Source organism: Otolemur garnettii, unplaced genomic scaffold (genome assembly GCF_000181295.1).
Source record: "Otolemur garnettii isolate 467f Iridium unplaced genomic scaffold, OtoGar3 scaffold00134, whole genome shotgun sequence".
NCBI lineage: Eukaryota > Metazoa > Chordata > Mammalia > Primates > Galagidae > Otolemur > Otolemur garnettii.
The window spans coordinates 3615627-3634444 of NW_003852529.1; the positions used below are offsets into that span (position 1 = coordinate 3615627).

General features: G+C 52.8%; 1 protein-coding gene across 2 annotated transcripts in view; it reads right to left on the minus strand.

The window, feature by feature from the left end:
* Positions 1-16795, minus strand: part of DPP3 (dipeptidyl peptidase 3) — a 26053-nt gene extending 9258 nt beyond the window's left edge. The window contains exons 1-16 of one of the 2 annotated variants that reach the window (XM_023518343.1): positions 16730-16795; positions 15367-15641; positions 12940-13029; positions 12253-12390; positions 11696-11770; positions 10821-10914; positions 7173-7303; positions 6943-7073; positions 6808-6866; positions 5713-5907; positions 5153-5265; positions 4734-4826; positions 3662-3724; positions 3440-3564; positions 3217-3337; positions 1671-1850 (exon numbers count right to left, since the gene is read on the minus strand). In XM_023518343.1, the coding sequence (XP_023374111.1) occupies positions 1671-1850; positions 3217-3337; positions 3440-3564; positions 3662-3724; positions 4734-4826; positions 5153-5265; positions 5713-5907; positions 6808-6866; positions 6943-7073; positions 7173-7303; positions 10821-10914; positions 11696-11770; positions 12253-12390; positions 12940-13029; positions 15367-15641; positions 16730-16781 (1935 nt within the window). In that variant the 5' untranslated portion in view covers positions 16782-16795. Of the gene's footprint in view, positions 1-1670; positions 1851-3216; positions 3338-3439; positions 3565-3661; positions 3725-4733; positions 4827-5152; positions 5266-5712; positions 5908-6807; positions 6867-6942; positions 7074-7172; positions 7304-10820; positions 10915-11695; positions 11771-12252; positions 12391-12939; positions 13030-15366; positions 15645-16729 lie in introns of both variants that reach the window. The other variant, XM_012810473.2, reaches the window with a different exon arrangement.
* Between the last annotated feature and the right edge of the window lie 2023 nt (positions 16796-18818).

The following is an 18818-nucleotide window of genomic DNA, read 5'->3' on the forward strand; positions in this document are numbered from 1 at the left end:
GCTTGAGCCCAGGAGTTGGAGGTTGCTATGAGCAGTGAAGCCATGGCACTCTACCCAGGGGCTCAGCTTGAGGCTCTGTCTCAAAAAAAAAAAACAAAAAAACTTGGTTTTGGAATGATTTTAGATTTACAGAAAAGTTGTAAGGATGATACAGAGAGCTCTCATCTGCCCCTTGCCCAGTTTCTTAACTAAAACCTAAACTTTACTTGGACTTCCCTAGATTTCCTACTAATGCCCTTTTCCTATTCCAGGATCCAGTCCATTGTTTTACAGTCTAATGATTTTTAACTTCTAAGTCCTTTTACCTTAATGGACAAACAGTTTAGGAAAAAACACCTTAAATCCTTCTGGAAACAAGTAGAAATAAAATCACAAAGAGATACTGTGATTTATAATTTGTGATTTAAGTTTGTGAATCAAAGGCTGGGCCTTCTTTAGGTAGGATAAGCCAGCAGGACCCTGCTCTAAAGGAAGGTGCTGGACTCCAAGACCAGGTCTCAGCATTGCCTGGAGGGCCACTAAACAGGCAGGTTCCTGAGCCCCAGCCCTTGGAGATTCCAATTCTGGAAGGCTGGAACAGGGCCTGAAAATCTGTGCTTCTGACTTATTATAAGGGGATGCCCATGTTGCTGGTCCATGGACCACAACCTTCTGTGTCTTTGGCAAGACATAGAACTTGCTCAGTTTTCTACGTACAATGTTTCATTTAATCCTTGCAGGCATAGCCCACTGACAGATGATAAAAGAGGGGCACAGAGGGTGAATCAAGTGGTGTTGCCCCCAGTTACACAGTTGGTTAATACTGGCACCAGAACTCTGAAGTCTTTTTTTTTTTTTTTGTGAGACAGAGTCTCACTTTGTTGCCCTTGGTAGAATACTGTGGCATCATAGCTCTCAGCAACTTCAAACTTTTAGGCTCAAATAATCCTCTTGCTTCAGCCTCCCAAGTAGCTGGGACAACAGGTGCCTGTCATAATGCCTGGCTATTTTTTAGAGATGAGGTCTCCCTCTTACTCAAGCTGGTCTCAAACTCATAAGCTAAGGCAATGCACCCACCTGGCCTCTCAGAACACTATGATTACAGGAGTAAGCTACCACGCCCAGTCCCCAAAAAGTCTCCTGACTGTCAGCATCCCTGTAAGGGAGGGAACCCAGGGCTGCACTAACCACCATGTTTTCCCTCCTTTATTCACCAAGCTCCAGGGCTCTCCCTCCCTCAAGACACCAAGCTCATCTTGACCCTGAGATTGGCCTTTGTACTTGCTGTTTCTTCTGCTCTCAGATCTTCTCAACAGCTGCTTCTTTCTTGGCATTCAAATTCCAGCTAAACTGACACCTCGCCCAAGAAGACTTCCCTAGTTACCCAGACTAAGAAGGCCTGTCCTTTCCTCTAATCACTCACCATCACATCACCCAGTTTTATTGCCTTTACAGCTCTTCTCATGGTCTGAAGTTATGTTGGGTACCATCTGCTTATGTGTTTATTGCCCACCTTCCTTCCCTTATTCCCATGTGGGAAACTGCTCAGTCTACTCGCTATGCCTGGCACATGGTAAGTCTCGATGAATGAATGAATAAACTAAGCAGGAGGCTATGAGGAAGTGTCAGTAGGGTAGGGAGACAGGGCAGAGGTTGGCGGACACCCTCCAAGGTGAGATGCAGATGCTTACCTGGAGTCTCCGCAGAAACCGCTCCAGGGCGGGCCTGCCCACAGACCGGATCTTGTTGCGGTCCAGGCAGACACGGGCATCAGGTCTCCCATCAGAGCCTGTGGTGGGAGTGACGGTCACAAGTCCTTCGCCGGCCTCCAGCAAGACCCTCAGGATCACAAATCGGGCCTGCATGTGGGCCTGTAAGGCCGGGGAAAAGGGGTCATTTGTAGCCTGAATCAGATGCTTGGCCCAAGGCCTGATAGCGTGTGCTCAGTAACTGCCAATTACTAATCACCATATTGTCCTCCCCACGCTCTTCTTTCTGCCTATTCCTCTTTTCTCAACTGCTTCTTCCTTCTTCTGTTTAGAGGGTGGGCAGGCCACCTTGGGGGACAGCGAGGCCATTTCCAGGCAGGACCTGGTGTCCTGTGCTTCTCCTTATCACCCCTACTGCTCCAGGCCCCTGAGGATAGCAGTTACTCTCCAAGGCCCTCAATTCTATTGCTTATCCTATTTCCAAAATATGTATCATATCTGAGCAGTCAAACACTTTCTCCTCGATAGTCATGTTTGTGCTCAACAGTGGGACTGAGTAGGCATCAATATCCCCATTTACAGACAGTAAAACAGAGGCCCAGAAAGCTGAAATGCCTTTTTCAGGATCACACAGCTGATAAACAAAGAGCCAGCACTCAGACCCAAGATTCTAGACTCTAAAACATATTCTTTTAATGCTATAATATTGCCTCTTCAAACCACACTTATCCAATTTTGTAAAAAATGTTCTATTGCTGGCCAGGCACAGTGGCTCATACCCATAATTTCAGTGCTTTGGGAGGCCAAAGCGAGAGGAATGCTTGAGACCAGCGTAGGGAACACAGTGAGACCCCCCTCTCTATAAAAAATAAAATAAAATAAACCAGCTGGGCATGGTGCTGTGAGACTATAATCCCAACGATTCAAGAGACTGAGGCAGAAGGATTAGTTGAGACCAACAGTTGGAGGCTACAGTGAGTTATGATTATGCCACTCCACTCCAGCCTGGGCGACAGAGTAAGACCCTGCCTCAAAAGAAATGCTATTGGTTATCAGATTTCCAAAACAGGTATCATATCTGAACAGTCAAGCTTAACGGCCCTGGAGGCAGACTGCGTGGATTTTAGCCATTTAGCACCAAGTTACTCAATCTGTTTGTGCCTCAATTTCCTCATCTCTAAATGAGGATAATGACATTCTTGCCTCTCGGGGTTGATACTGGAAACAGAAGTTAATCTGTGTAAAGTTCTGAGATCTGTGTGTGGCACAGAGCCAGCCATCAGTAGTAGTGATGACATTGTCTCATCTCATTAACCCTGAAAGGTGTCTGGGGAGAGATTATTTTTCCCATTTCACAGGTGGGGACTCTGAGGCTCACCAGAGTGCTGTGAGACCAAACTGTGGAGGCTGGGATCAAACCCAGCTCACCTGCCTCACAGGAGAGGTTACATTGTCCCTGCATCCAGAGTCCTGATCTGGGTGACTACTACATGCTCCCTCCCACCTCCCAGGGGCTCCCCCACCCTACCTGTCTCCAGCTGGAGGCCTCAGGGGTATAGAACTCTAGGGCAAGCAGCCCGGACCGAACCATGTTGAGCCAATTCACATAGATCACATCTTCTGCATCAGCCCCCTCGAAGCCAAAGATCCTGGGGGAAGGAGGAATAAGTGACAGGATGGTCAGAGAGTGCCCTGCTCTCTGGGCCGGCACCCACCCCTCCAACGGTACTCCTCTGGCCTGCTGCCCATACTCCAGCACTTGGGGGTTCAGGCAGAGGTAGAGGCCCACGCTCTCGGCCCGGCACTCTTCATAGCTGGAGGCGATGTTGCTGAACTTGCTGTCCCAGGTCTCCCCACTCTGGTACCAGCTCTGAATCTGGGAGGGGAGGCCCAGGAACCAGACTTAAGGGTGATCGAGGCCCCACCAGTGCCCTTCCTCCCGGGACTCCAGCCTCTGTGGAGGCTGCCCTCACCTGCTCCCCCGTCTCTGGGTTGATCACTGTCTCCTGGTCAAAGTTGAACACTCCCTTCTCGTCCTGCAGACACAGCATAAGTGAGGAAAAGGCCCAGTTCAGGCCTTCGGACCCAGATCCAGGGGCTGAGGAGAGGCTCAGGAAGGAGGGCCAGGATGCAGGCACAGGTCCCCTATACAGAACCCGAGACCTACAACACTGGCTGCCTTGTCAGAGACCGCAGGAGGAGAAGGACCAGTCTACCCATGGCAGAGAGGGAAACAGAGCCTTGTGGAGAAGACCCAGACCAGGTATCTCTGGATCCCAGCTGGACCCCAGGGGGTGGGCCGAAGAGGGTTAGGAACCCCATTTTATAGATGAGCCAGCTGACGTTCAGTGAGGGGAACAGACTTATCCAAGGTCACAGCATGGAGAACGTGTGGACAAGGTGCCGGGCCAGCTGCTACCCCATTAGCTGTTCTCAACATCCTTCTGATACCCAGACCCAGCCACAGAAAGCTCCCAGCCAGCATCCTGCTCTCTGATGGTTCCCACCATGTCCCACCTCCTGTCATCTCCACACTGAGGGTCCACAGTAAGTTTTTTTAGCCTTCCAGAAAGGCTGTCTGCTTTTTCCATATTCCCTGTATGTGTGGACCCTAGCTGGCAGGGAAGGGCTGCTCTGGGGAAAGGTCCAGGCTCCAAACAATAGCAGTGCGGAGAGCACCGTAGCCTCAGGACAGGGACTATCCAGAGACTGCCTTTCCCAGGCTCTGTTCCCGGGTAACTGCAGGTGTCACTCCCTCTGGGTGAGCTTCTGGCCTTAGCCAAGCAATCTCTCCTGGTGCAGGGACAGCAGCTGGACTATCCTGCAGGCCCCTCGACACTCAAGTCTCCTGAGCTCCAGGGACATTTTAAGGGAAGGCAAGGCAGGGTCTTCCTTGTAAGGGGCCATTCCCCCACCCCCTGAAGCCCCTTAGGGCAGACTGGAGTCACCACACCCCTGGGCAGGGTAGGTCATCAGGGAAGGGAGCTGCAGGCCAGGCCGTGATGACGGCTCCTGCGGGTACCAGCACTGGTGGTGCTGTCCTACCTGCACAAAGAGTTTGCCACTACCGTGGCCCAGTAGCTCATGCAGCCCCACCTGCACGTCAAAGGAAGGCCCCTTCCACCGGATATATAGGTCCTACCAAGACAAACAGGGACCCATGCTGTGCATGGAGCTTCAGCCCCTTGTGCCCCTCATCCCCCTCCCCCAGGTCAAGGGCCCATCACATGCACATGAAGGCCACTCATCCTCGTAGCAGCCCTGGGGCAGGGTGGGGAGTGCTTCCACTGTATGACCAGTGAGGAAACTAGGGCTGCAAAGTGGCACTCGGTCACATGGCATGGGAGCAGCAAAGCCAGGACCAAAACTGTGCTCTTTCCTCCCCGCTGCTCAGGGCTGTCTCCCTTCCCTGGTCCACTGAGGCAGGTAGGGCCCAGCTCTGAACCTGGGCTGCTGGCACCCACCTTGTCATCATCCTCCAGGAAGGTTAGCTTCTCCCGTTGTGTGGTATAGGCCACAGCCAGCACATTCCCCAGTGACACATTCTTAAAGCCTTCGGTCTGCCTTAGGTCGTCGTCTGGAGAAGGCAGGGAGGGGCCAGGGAGAAGAGGCAAAGGTCAAGATTCACAGGCATGAGGTGAGTTGAGCAGAACAGTCTGTGGCCAGGGTATGTGTGTAGAGAAAGAGGGTATTTTAAATGGGGGCTCAGGGCCAGGTGCAGTGGCTCCCGCCTGTAATCCTGGCACTCTTGGGAAGCCAAGGTTTGCGGATCGCTTGAGGGCAGGAGTTTGAGACCAGCTTGAGTAAGAGCGAGACCCCCATCTCTACTGAAAATAGATAAACTAACCAGGCCTTCTGGCAGGAGCCTGTGATCCCAGCTACTTGGCTGAGGCTTGCTTGAGCCCAAGACTCCAAGGTTGCTGTGTATTAGGCTGACACTGTGTCACTCCAGCCTGGTGACAGAGTGAGACTTTGTCCCCCCAAATCCCCACATAAAACAGGGGATGGACCTGAGGATACTCACAGTTGGGGATGTTGATGCCAGCAGGAATGCCAGATCCAGCAAAGGTGAGAACATCCAAGGAGGTGAAGTCGGGGGTGAGGAATTTGTCCTTCTCGAAGGCTGGTGGCCAGGGCAGCTCCTTCAGCAGCTGCTCTGCACTTGCCACGAGCCGCTCAAACTTGGCACTCATGGCCTTGTTCACCATGGCCACAAAGCCTGAGGGGAGGAAGGGCTGGAATTTGGTGGAACCCTGGGAGGCCCCCCTTCCATCCCACTCAGCCCCTCTAGCCATCACGTGTGTATTGGTTGCCTGCTGTGAGACATGCCCGTGCTGGCTGCTGGGGATAGCAGTGACCCGGCTGGGCCTTACCAGATCAGGACCCCTGCCCCCTGACGCTTCATCCCAGGCCTGTGTCTACGGGGTCACACCCAGGTCTTGAGAGGGTACTGAACTCCCCCCAAAGGCTAACATCTCTGGCTGCAGCAGGCAGACGCTCAGATCCCATGTCCAGAGCGTGGGAGGAGAAGGGTGGGCACAAACATGACTGTGTCCCCAGGCCAGATGCTCTGCCTTACTCAGGGGGTCCCATGGGGCATGGGGATGCGGGGAGGGCAAGGCAGCCTGGATTGGGGAGGGAAGCTCCACACCCCCTCAGGGCCTGGTGTGAGCCCCTAGTGCAGGATAGCAGCATCTAGTCGGGTACATATCACAGCATCCACCAGCCCCTGGCACTGGGTGCAGCCATCCTCATGCACTCAGAAGCTGGGTAACCAGCCCAAAGTCACACAGCCGGGGAGTGACAAATCCTGTGCCCTGACCGGACAACAGATGCCGCACAGCAAAATGACTCAGAGTCAGGGTCCTGGGCTTGGCCACCCACCACCTGGGCTGGGTTCCCATATCTGTTAAGTGAGGATAAAACTTCTGAAGGGATGATGACGATGTGTCAGTGGCTATAGGCAAGCTTTGTACAGCAGTGCCTGGAACATCAGGAGTATTCACCATGCCTGTTCTTGCTGTCATTACGGCTGAGGGGAAACCCTCAGGGGACACTGGGGGTGTGAACCTGGGCACAGGAAAGGCTTACAGCTAATCCCCCCTCCCTCAGGAGTTACCTTCAAACTCTCCTCGGGAACCAAAGGGGTCGCGGTAGCTTTCGATGAACCCTATGTAGCTGGGGAGAAAAAGGCAGAGCTGGAAGAATGGGCAGGTGGGCGGGCAGGCAGGTTGGGCTGAGGCTGGCACCTCACCTTTCTACTATGGGCCCCTTGTCCTGGATCCAAAAGCGGGAGCCCCTCTTGTGGGCCTCAATGGAACCCTGGGTAAAGCTTTCCACGTACTGGGTCAGCATCTGCTCCTGGCAGCTGCTGGCTGCATAGGCCTAGGGGTGAGCAGGGGCTGGTCAGCCTCAGGCCACCTACCCATCCCCTCCCCATAGACCCTTTCGCTGCCTGTACCCCTTGGCCCCAGCCAGCCCTACCTTGGCTTTCTCCAGCTGCTCCACCACCTTCTGGAGGATGGGAGCATAGTCCCCTCGGGTCACCCGGAAATGGCTCCCCTGGAATTCGTAACTCTTCAGCTTGGAAGTCACTTCAGAGTCCAGGGCAGACTCTGAGGAGAGAGGGATCACTCAGGGAAAAGGCTAGCATGATATGTGTGGCAGAATTTCTACTACAGCACTCTTGTACTCTAAGGTGGTGATTTCCAATTGGCAAATGGTTGTCATTGAGAGGATCTTAGGTGTACTACAAAAATTTTTAAAGATCATGAATTAAATCATTTTCAAAAAAAGTTCAGAGCACAGTAAGTATACTCCTTTTTTTTTTATCAACATAATTTTTTTTTTTTTTGAGACAGTCTCAAGCTGTTGCCCTGAGTAGAATGCTGTGGCATCACAGCTCACAGCAAACTCCAACTCTTGGGCTTAGGCAATACTCTTGCCTCAGCCTCCCAAGTAGCTGGGACTACAGGCGCCTGCCACATCACCTGGCTATTTTTTGGTTGTAGTTGTCATTGTTTGGCAGACCTGGGCTAGATTCGAACCTGCCAGCTCTGGTGTATGTGGCCAGCACCCTTAAGTGTGCTGTGGAATTATAACTATAGGTTCAAGTGTGCCGTGGGAGAAAAATGTTGAAAAACACTGCTCTCAGGTCTTTCATGGCTCTCCACTGTCAACAGAAATGAGCATCAATTTTCATCTTGCAATAATATATATATTAAGTGACATGCCGCTTTCTTTCTTTCTTTCTTTTTTTTTTTTTGAGACGGAGCCTTAAGCTATCCCCCTGGGTAGAGTGCCATGCCATCACAGCTCACAGCAACCTCTAACTCCTGGGCTCAAGCGAGTCTCCTACCTCAGCCTCCCAAGTAGCTGGGACTACAGGCGCCCGCCACAACACCTGGCCATTTTTTGGTTACAGCCATCATTGTTGTTTGGCGGGCCTAGGCTGGGGATTCGAACCTGCCACCTTAGGTGTATGTGGCTGGCGCCTTAGCCGCTTGAGCCACAGGCGCCGAGCTGCCGCTTTCTTTCCTTTTTCTTTTTTTTTTTTTGAGACAGTCTCAAGCTGTCACCCTGGGTAGAGTGCTGAGGCATCATAGCTCACAGCTACCCTACCGCCAACTCCTGGGCTCAAGTGATCCTCTTGCCTCAGTTTTTCTATTTTTGGTAGAGATGGGGTCTTGCTTTTTGCCCAGGCTGGTCTCAAACTTGTGAGCTCAAGCAATCCACCCACCTTGGCCTCCCAGAGATAGTTTTCTAAGTACTTTACACGTGACCACTCATTTAAGCCTCATGCCAACCCAGGGGAGGGGAAATCATTTTCTCCACTTTACAGAGGTAGAAACTAAGATACCAAGAGGAGGCTCAGTGGACAGGGAGTGGCAGCTTGGAGTTTTAAAAGTTAGCCACATCCCAGATGCAACCACAAGCAGACAAGAGGGAGACCGGGGAGGAGGAAATGTGATGACAGAAGAAAGCTGGTGGATGGAGTGAGGAAAGGCCAGATTCAAGAAATGCAAGCAGATGCTTAGAAGCTGGAAAACAGACTCCCACAACTCCACAAGGTACACAGCCCAGCTGACGCTTAATTTTGGACTCTGGACCTCTACAATGGCAACAGAATTAATCTGCAGTGATTTGTTAGAGGAGCAGTGGGATACCAGCCCACTGTTGCATTTTGCCTGGTGTCTCTGATCAATAAAATGTACTTACAGACTATGTAAAAACAAGTAAAAAAGATAGCCGGGACCAGGTGCACTGGCTCGCACCTGTAATCCCACCCTTGGGAGGCCAAGGTGGGGGGATTGCTTGAGCCAGAAAGTTTGAGACCAGACCAAGAAAAAGCAAGACCTCGTCTCTAAAAAAAATAGAAAAATAAGCTGTGTGTGGTGGTGGGCTCCTGTAGTCCTAGTACTCAGGAGGCTGACATAGAAGAACCACTTGAGCCCATGAGTTTGAGGCTGCTATGAGCTATAAGAACACTACTGTACTCCAGCTCCAGCCCAGGAGACAAAGTAAGATCCTGTCTCAAAAAAAGACAGCCAAAGTTGGTGTGCATAGCATAGTGGTTACGGTGCCAGCCACATGCACTGAGGCTAGTGGGTTCAAATCTGGCCCAGGCCAGCTAAACAACAATGATAACTGCAATAAAAAAAATAGCCAGGCATTGTGGCAGGCGCCTGTAGTCTCAGCTACTTGGGAGGCTGAGGCAAGAAAATCTCTTAAGCCCAAGAGTTTGAGGTTGCTGTGAGCTGTGACACTACAGCACTTTACAGAGGGCAACATAGTGAGACTCTGTCTCAAAAAAAAAAGACAGCCATGGTATTTCCTGTTGCACTTGCTTTCTTATTGTGACTTCTCTCACTAAGATACAGCACTGATGTATTGATGTCACCTCCTCTTGAGGCTGGGCAGGCTAGGACCACAGCAGAAGTGATGCCACATAAGTGCTAAGAATAGGCCATAAGAGGCAAGCCCGCTTCTGCCAGCTCTCCTGGATGCATGCTCTTGGGAGTCCAGCCACTGGGAGTAAAATGAAGATGCCTCATGAGATGAGGCATCTAGGTTGACAGCCCCAGGGGAAGCTGGCATAGCATGAGTGAGGGAGCCTGCAGGTGACTGTGGAGTTGCCAGACATCATCACCAGAGCTAGCTGTTCCTACCATGCTCCATCTACTTTCCTGACCCACAGGGTCACTAAATTTGGGGGGCATTTGTTTCACGGTGACAGATAACTGATCCACTCAGCCAGCCTGGCTCAAGCCACACTCTTAACTGCTTCCTTCCTGTGGGGTCTATTCCTGTTCCCCTGAACCACATCCTTCTTACTAAGACAAACCAAACAGCCTACAAATCCCCAACTATCCTGCCACCCCACTTTGGAGCATGCTGTTCCCTCTACCTGGAGCAGTGCCCTAGGCATCTTATTTATTTGAGTATCCACCAGTGCTGGGTACTTGGGAGACAGCAAGCTAGGGGGAGGAGAGAAGGGCACAGACCCAGTCACGGGACAACAGGAAAGGTCCTGGAGAACTGGAGAAGGGAATGTCCATGCACAGTCCAGAGGACAAGGAGGAGTGAACCAGGGGACACAAGGGCCTGCAGGGATTTCCACATAGGAAGGGTGACGAGGTCATGCAAAGGCCTGGTGAGGGCACAAGAGGCCTGGAAGCTGTTCTCATAGCTGGAACAGAGTCTGTGCGGGTGGCTGCAGGGTACGTGAGGTGGGACAAGTAGTAAGGTTGTAGGTGGGGAGAGAAGCACCAGGTGGCTGAGGTCCTCACAGGGGTCTGCATGTGCCTGTCCATACTATGTCCATTTTCCCCTTACCTAGTTTCCCTTTGAGAATGCCCCCCAGGCCAGATGGCTCATTGCTGGCCTTGGGTAGGCTTGACAACAGGTTGAGGCAACCAGAGACATCCCCTTGCCTGCCCACGGGAGGTGGTTTACATAAAAACATGAGACCAGACAGAGAAACCACAGCCACTCCCAGGCGTTGCGCAGAAACCCCTGAGACAAGACCCTCTTTCTGCTGGAGTGGCAGGGCTGGTGGCCTGAGCCCCCAGGTCCAGAAATGCTAAGTAGGGGTGGAGGGGTGTGAGGAGTGGCCTGCTGGGCCTGGCTCACCTGTGCCAAGCACGGATGCCAGCCGCACCTCATACTGGGGCTTGCCTTCCTGGTCGACCTCTTTGAAGAGCCTCGTGTTGTAGGCACTGAGGTTCTGGAAAAGGTCAAGGCAGGAGTCAGAGCAGGAGCAGGCAGGCCAGGCCGACTCTCTTGCTCTGCTCAGCACAATGAGCACTAACCTTCCCTATACAGTGACATGACTGTACTAGGCCCTGCATGACCCCAGCCAACCCAAGGCCCTGCAGGACCCCAGCCAACCCAAGGCCCTGTATGACCCCAGCCAACCCAAGGCCCTGTATGACCCCAGCCAACCCAAGGCCCTGCAGGACCCCAGCCAACCCAAGGCAGCCAACCCAAGGCCCTGCATGACTCCCGCCAACCCAAGGCCCTGCATGGCCCCAGCCAACCCAAGGCACTGCAGGACCCCAGCCAACCCAAGGCACTACTTGACCCCAAGCAACCCAAGGCACTGCATGACCTCAGCTAACCCAAGGCTACATGAGGCAGGTACTGTCTCCAAGACAGGGAACCTGATCACAAAACTGGTGCCTGGCTGAGCCAGGGCTCCCACGGGACACATGGGCTCCAGACCCTGAGCTGGAAGCTCAGCCTCGCCCTGATCTGAGGCTACTGTCAGGCCCTATAATCCAGGGTGGGAGAGGGGCTCTATCCCTGCCACATATGGGATGGGATATTGTCCTTATCTGTGCCAGGCTGATCTCTTAGACAGGCGTTCTCCAAGTCTTTTCCACGTCAAGGACCCAAGATGCCTGTCTCTGGGCCCGAGCTGAGATTCAGGTACAGTCACTGGTGATGAGGAGACTGGGACGAGTGGGACCATTTAACCACCCCCCTAAGTTCCCCAGCTCCCTAACCTGTGAGTCCAGAAAGTCTTGAGCGAGTTTGGCATCTTCCATGGTACAGTCCCCAGAGAAATAGGTGGTGACTCCCTGTTGGGGACAGGGAGTGGTGGGGAAGAGGAGTTGCTGAGGTTGGTGGGGGGCTTCTCAGGCTTCTGGCACCTGCTTTTAGCAGCCTTCACCCTGTCCCCCTCCATCTCTTTCCAGGGGAAAATGTAATAAAACAAATACAAAGATGGTCACATCCAGCCTCCCCAGGCTGGCCTACCCCAGAGGCTTGCCACAGACCTCAGACCAAGCAGCTGAAGTGGCCTCCCCAGGTGGAGGCTGGAACACCCTTCTCAGCCCCCTCCACCTCACAGCCCTTCTCTCCTCTCCTACACACAGCATCCTGTGTGCACATCGGCTCTGGGAGGAATGTTGGAATGCTCCCACCACACCTGCTTACCATCTTACAGATGACAAACCATGGCCCTCAGCAGGGAGCAGCTTCACATCCTCATCAGGTGCCCTTCCCACCGCACAGGTGGCCTTGAAGGACCCTCCACTCCCCATGCAGCTGGGGGTCTCACCTCATTCCCCAGCCCGAGGTGTCGAAGCCTCGGCTCCAGAGAGAACATGAGCTTCCCGCAGGCCTGCCAGAGGCCTCTGATGCCCTCTGGGTCCTGCTGGGCGGCCTCACTCCCCAGGATCACACGTTCCAGCTTCTCCTGCAGAGAAGGGAGGCCACTGGCCCAGTCAGACCCACCAAACCTGCCCTCCACAGCCTCCTTTTCTGTTCCCAAGCTCTTCTCCCACGTTCCAAGGTCTCTTCCGGCTCACGGCTCACGAACCAGCAGTATTGGCCTGAGAAATGTTGCACCTCGGGCCCCTCACATACCCACTGACTCAGACATGGCACTTCAATTAGACTGCCCGGCACGCCAAGTGCATGTTACAGTGTGAGAAGCCCAGGTGTCAGGCTTCTCCATGGTCCCCTACAACCACTAATAGGCTCCCTTTTTGCCAATGCCTGAAAGTTCATAGAATACTTCCATATTCCATTCTTGTTCAACTCTTAGAACAGCAGTTGGGAACAGCTGTGCTTTTCCTTTATACATGAAGCTGGGTGACAGACACAGTCACACAGTGTGGTAGTGACAGGGTCAAGGCTCTGCTCAGGGCCCCTGACTCTGGTTGGAGAGTCTCCAACCACATTTTCCACCCAACCCACTGGCCCCCTCCCTACTCTCCACCTTTCCCATCCACCCTCAGCTCACCTTGGGCAGGCTGGGAACAAACTTGGTGTCACCAAAGGATTTATAGTTGCCCATGTTGGAGTAGACACCCGCAGCATAGACCAGGAACGCCTGAGGGGGAGGTGGGCATCAGAGACCCAGAAAGCACTGCCTCTCCAACCCCAGTCTCTTCCTGAGATGTGAACATCCCAGCAGAATCAATACAGGTGAAGTTGGAAATGGGGGGCAGGACCTAGACCCTGGGACCCCCAGTCTGCCCCCTACCTACTTTCAGAGACCAGTTTTCACAGCCCCGTTGTCTAGCCAGATGGTCGTCTCAGCAGTTCCCAAACACACATAGCCACTCACCCTTACTCCTTCCAGCCCCAGCACCCTTGCAGCTACCTGGGGCCCACAAGTCCTTTAAGGTCCAATTCCAACATTGCCTCCTCTTGGAAGGAGCAGGCAGCTGGCTTGAAAGCAGCAAACATCAGAGCTGAATGGGGCATCAACCATCTATCTATGCTATGGCTTCTGCCAGCTCAGATCCAACCTCCCTTCCTCTGGTACGAAGACCTCAGTCTTCCTTCTGATAGGGAGGAGGATCTCCCTTCTGTTGCAGGGGCTGGCGAGTAAGCTAGTATGGCCAGGCTGACTACAGGAATGGGCATAAGGCTCAAGTTGTCCAATAAGAGATATACCCAGGCAAGGCCCTGTTGGCAAAGAGCCTCCATCCTGCACTGGGCATGGGCAGGCCTCGGCCCCTGAAGCCCCATGCGGAGTGAGGAAAGAAGGCAAAGATGAGAGAGGAAGGCTAAAGACTGCACCCCTGGCGGCGCCCATAGCTCAGTGGGTAGGGTGCCAGCCACATACACCGAGGCTGGTGAGTTTGAACTTTCCCCAGCCAGCTAAAACAACAATGACAACTGCAACAACAACAAAATAGCCAGGTGTAGTCTCAGGAACTTGGGAGGCTGAAGCAAGAGAATTGCTTACGTCCAACAGTTTGAGGTTGCTGTGAGCTGTGATGCCATGGCATTCTACCCAGGGTGACAGCTTGAGACTCTGTCTCAAAAAAAATTAAATAAAGACTGCACCCCCAAGGTGGCACTAAGCCCTGGACCCTGGTCATGCCTGAAGCCTCCTCTAGCCCTGAACTTGTCAATCATAGGAGCCAATAATTCTCTTTTTCATTCAACCCAATTTGAGTTGGGTTTCTGCTACTTGCAAACATAAGATTCCCCCTAAAAATAGTAAACCTTGGGTAGCACCTTTCCAGTTAGAAGTGTTTACATGAGACTACCTCTTTTAATGAATAAACTAAGGTCTCAAGATGGGAAGTGATTACCCAAAGTTCAAAAGAGGTGGAAGAAATAGCACCTCAGCTCAGAGACAAGCAATCCAATCCTTTTATTTCACACGTAGAAAAACAGGCTGAATTCTCGTTGGTTCTTGGTGATAATATGAGTTGGCAAAAGCTTTTTTAGAAGATGGAATCAGTCAAGATATAGAACCTTTGACCCAAAGTATTTTCTACTTCTAGAAATAGATATTACACACATGGGCAAGTATGCTCACCATGGCACTGCTTATAAGAAAAAACAGGAACGATCTAAATGTCTAGCAATATAAAAAGTCTAGCATGTCTAGCAATAAAGAAAAGATTAAAGGTCAGCACCTGTGGCTCAAAGGGAGTAGGGCGACAGCCCTCTATGCCAGAGGTGGCCGGTTCAAACCCAGCCCCGGCCAAAAAAAAAAAAAAGAAAAGAAAAGATTAAATTGCTGTGGAATGCTTCACGATCAATAAAAAGAATGAGGTAGATTTCTGTGTACCCCATGGAAGTTCACCAAGATATGGCATTCAATGAAAAACAGAAGGATACAGAAGAACATGACCTCATTTACGTAAAAGAGAAAATAAGCAACCGATGCTGAGAGTAGAGGGAGGGAAAGTGCCGGACACCACGCCAGCCTCAGCACTTAGTTCTGGGGAGGACACTGAGGATAAGTAATCTGTGTTTTTAGTCTTTCTGCGCTATTGCCAAGCACTGACAATCCATGTATCACTTGGCCAGTAGATGGGGAGACAAACAAAAACCAGAGGACACATAGAATTTTCTGCCCAGGGCCACACGATATAGCAGGGAAGAACTGGTCCAGAACTCCTCCCTCTGCCTTCTCTGAATCTTCACTGCCATTTCCTTTGTTATACTCACAGCAGCCACCATTTATCTTCCAGTCAGGCAGTGTTCTAAGTGGGTCGTTGCAACATTGCAAGGTACACACAACCCACGTGCATATTTTACAGACGAGAAGACTGAGGCTCCAGGAGGCAAGGTTCCTGACTTTGTAACCTGATCTAATCCTCCACCTGCTCTCTGAAAGAGACAGAGACTTCTGTACCCCTACATTCTGGTCCTCACACCCAGAAGCAACTCAGGAAATGGGGGCCAGCCTGAGAAAACTGACCTGATACTCCTCCTCTGTAAGGCCCTCAGCTAGGGCATATTGGCGCAGTTGGTCAGGATCCTGGGCGCGGAAGAGGCGGCTGAGCAGGGCATAGATGTAGGGGGCCTCAGGGGACGTCTGCAGCAGCACAGCCAGGCCTCCGTACCAGGCGGCCCGTGATAGGTGGTGGGCATAAAGGCGCTCTGTGGGTGACAGCAGGCGGAAGGCCTCACGGCAGTCCAGGCTAGATACACCGATGTCATTGGGCAGGATGTACTGGGTGTCCGCCATGGGCTCTGCTGAGAACCATCACTGTTGTCATTTACTACAAGCCAGCTGCACAATGGTTCTGAATGCATATGATCTCATAGAATCCTCTCAAAAGCCCACGCCGAAGGGAGTGCTACTGCCCCCATTCACCGGATATGCTCATTGAGGCTCAGAGAAGGTTGGTTAGGTGACTCACTCAAGAAGATTCCAAAATACATTGGTGGGCCATTCTTGGAACGTAGCCCCTCAACCTTAAAGACTGAATCCAACTACTTGGTACTACAGATGGGGAAACTGAGGCTCAGAGAGACTAGGAGCCTTGCCTAGTCACACAGTGGAGGAGTCAGTAGCAGAGACTCTTATCTCTAGACTCCTAGTCCAGGCCCCTCTCTGTGTCCCCTCCTTCTCTTCCGAACTCCCGGCTGTCAGCTGGAAGACTGATTCCACTACGTTCTAATCCTGATTCTCCCAGACTTCCCAAAGTCAAATCAACTGCTTCACTTTCCTGTCATTTCCTCCTCCGTAAAAAGGGGATGATAATGACCCCAACTTCAACAAACGTGCGCACTAATTAGATGAGGTCGCCCTGGATGGGACCTACCCACAGGAGAAAATGATTTTCCTCAGTCCTCTCCTCCCTCGCGGCTGCCCCATTCTCATCCCTCTAGCTGCCTTTCCCTCAGCTCTCCATTCTCCTGCCCTCTCCAAGTGCTCGGCCAGGGAAACCACAGCAGTTCATGCTGGAAGAAAACCCATTTTACAGATGGGGAAATTGAGAGTTGGCGAGGCCAAGCAACTTGCCAAACTTACAGCCCCGTTGGGACCCGGGTACTCCTACCCCACGGCATTCTCCACACCCCCCTCCCAGCTGGGAAGGAGTTTCCAGCCGGCCCGCGACTCCCAAGGCTCTGCCCTGATGGCACAGTTCCCGGGTTCTGAGAGGGGTGTTAACTCTTTGCTGCCCGGAGTGCTCTTTGAGGTCGAGGTTGGGATGAATTTGGAAGAGGTACTGGAGAGTGGGCAGAAAGGAAACGATTTTGCGTTCGGTCCAGCCTCGCCTGAGTCCCCCAGGAATGACACACTGTGACCCCCAAACCCGTGCGCCGCGCCTCACCTCCAGCAGCTGCTCTGTTCGCAAACTCACTTCCTGCTTCCGGCTCCCCCATTCATTGGGGCTCTGAGAACTCCTCCCCCACTGGCCAATTGTCGGGCCCCGGGGTCCCGATAGACGCCGGCCCCAACCAATAGGCGCGCCGAGGACAGCCTCTCAGGCCCGCCGGATCCCGCCCTCAAGCGCTACGAGGAGGCGCGGGGATGGCCCTTGCGGCCTTGGCCTTATGTCCGGATGCCGCGCTCGCTCCTGGACCGGGAACCTGCGTGCCACTCTGGGCCGCGGCCTTGTCCGGCAGACCTGGCTAACAGGGTCCCCGGGCCGGGTGGGGCTGGCGCAAGTGTCGGGAACAGCACCAGGAACTTTCCCCCAACACACAGCCCCGACCCCACTCCCCTTTGGAACTTCACCCCAGAGTCCCCAGACCTCAGTTTCCCAGGGTAATCTGCGCTGTAGGAGTAATGGTCTTGGGGGCCCGGAATGGAAATTCGTCGGAGTCGGTGAAGCTCTTGGTGTAGAGAACTGGGGATACCGGCGAGCGGGCTCTGGCCGGGGCTGGGGTGACCCTACCCGGGTAGATGCACCCAGAAACGCCCCGAGCGCTCCATTGCACCACAGCTGACTCGCCGCGGGTCTGGGGCAGTCGCTAAGCACTGGCGCCCCTCTGTTTCCTCAGCACGAACAGGCGAGAGTAGGGAGGAGTGGACAGGGTCTTGGTGCCCACCAAGTGCCCGAAAAAGCCGCCTGCCACCCAGAAAGGCAGCCAGGGGCAGAGGTCCCCTCCGCGGCGGTCTAGGGGTCCAGGGTCAGGCTGGGGAAGGAGCAAAGTGTGGCCTCGGGTGGGCTATTTTATATGTCTTGGCTTTATCTGGGGGACACCAGGCTCATAACTGAACCCAATCCGAAGGATAGTGTAGGCTTATGTGACGACTTGACTGGGAAGTGTGGCCCCTGTCGTGCGGGGGGTGGGGGTGTTTGCAGACGGAAGTCCTGACCCTCCTCCTGCCACAAAGGTGCCCAAGGCCCTTCTTGGCACAACAGTGCTACTGGCTGTCGGCTTTTATGATGACTGTCATACGGGGACTTCAGTAAGTTAGTATTTGCCTTTAAGTCACCCCTCTTCTATCCTGTGCCTCAATTTTCAGTGTTTCTAGTGAGTATAAACTTCAACTCTAGAGAAGTTTAAATGTACACAGGTGGAGGAGGTAGTGCTGTCCCCTGCCACCAGGAGGCAGCTCTAGCAAGCATAATGGCATTTTTATGATTACAGCTAAATGAGCACTTATTAAGTCCCTTACTAGCAGCGTGACATGGAGGATCTCGTTTAATTCTTGTAAAAACCCTGAGACAGGATATCATCATTTTACCCATTGCACAGGTGGGAAACAGGCTAAGAGGTTCATCAATTTCCCTACAGCATGTCCTCAGGTGTCCCTGATCTGGGGCCCAGCCTTACTCAGACTTTCTACCATGCTCTCCCCTTCTGTTCTCAACACACACACACACACACACACACACACACACACACACACACACACTTAACATGAAGCAGACTCCTCACTGGAATCATAACTGTCCCCAACCTTGGGTTTCCCCATGGGAGTGAACAAGGGGTAAGTAAGGGAGTAATATTAAGTATGTCCTACGTGACAGGTGCCCTCCACATTCACATTCACATTCACCTGGTGAGGCAGGGACTGTTATTCCATTTATCAGGGAGGAAACTGAAGCACCAAGAGCTGTCTGGCGCCCCCTCTATCAACTCTGAGTTCTCCCCAGCACTCAGGCTGGTGCCCTTTGCTTGTCTCTCCTCCCAGAGTCAAAGGTTCCCCACTGGCAAGGGGATCAGAATGTTCCCCTGCCAGTTTCCCAACAGGGTCAGAAAGAGAATGTTTGGGAAGAGTTGGGTTTCTAGTGCAGTGTGTGTATAGGAGAAGTTGAAATATCCCCATGCCAGCTCTGGCCTCCCTATCCCCACCCTTGCTGCAGCAAAGCAATGCTCTAGAAGAACCTGGTCATATCCTTCCCTTGCCACAGCCACAGAATGCCCTCTGTCCTCCAAGGTCTGCACTCTTTGGCTCCAGCCAGCTGG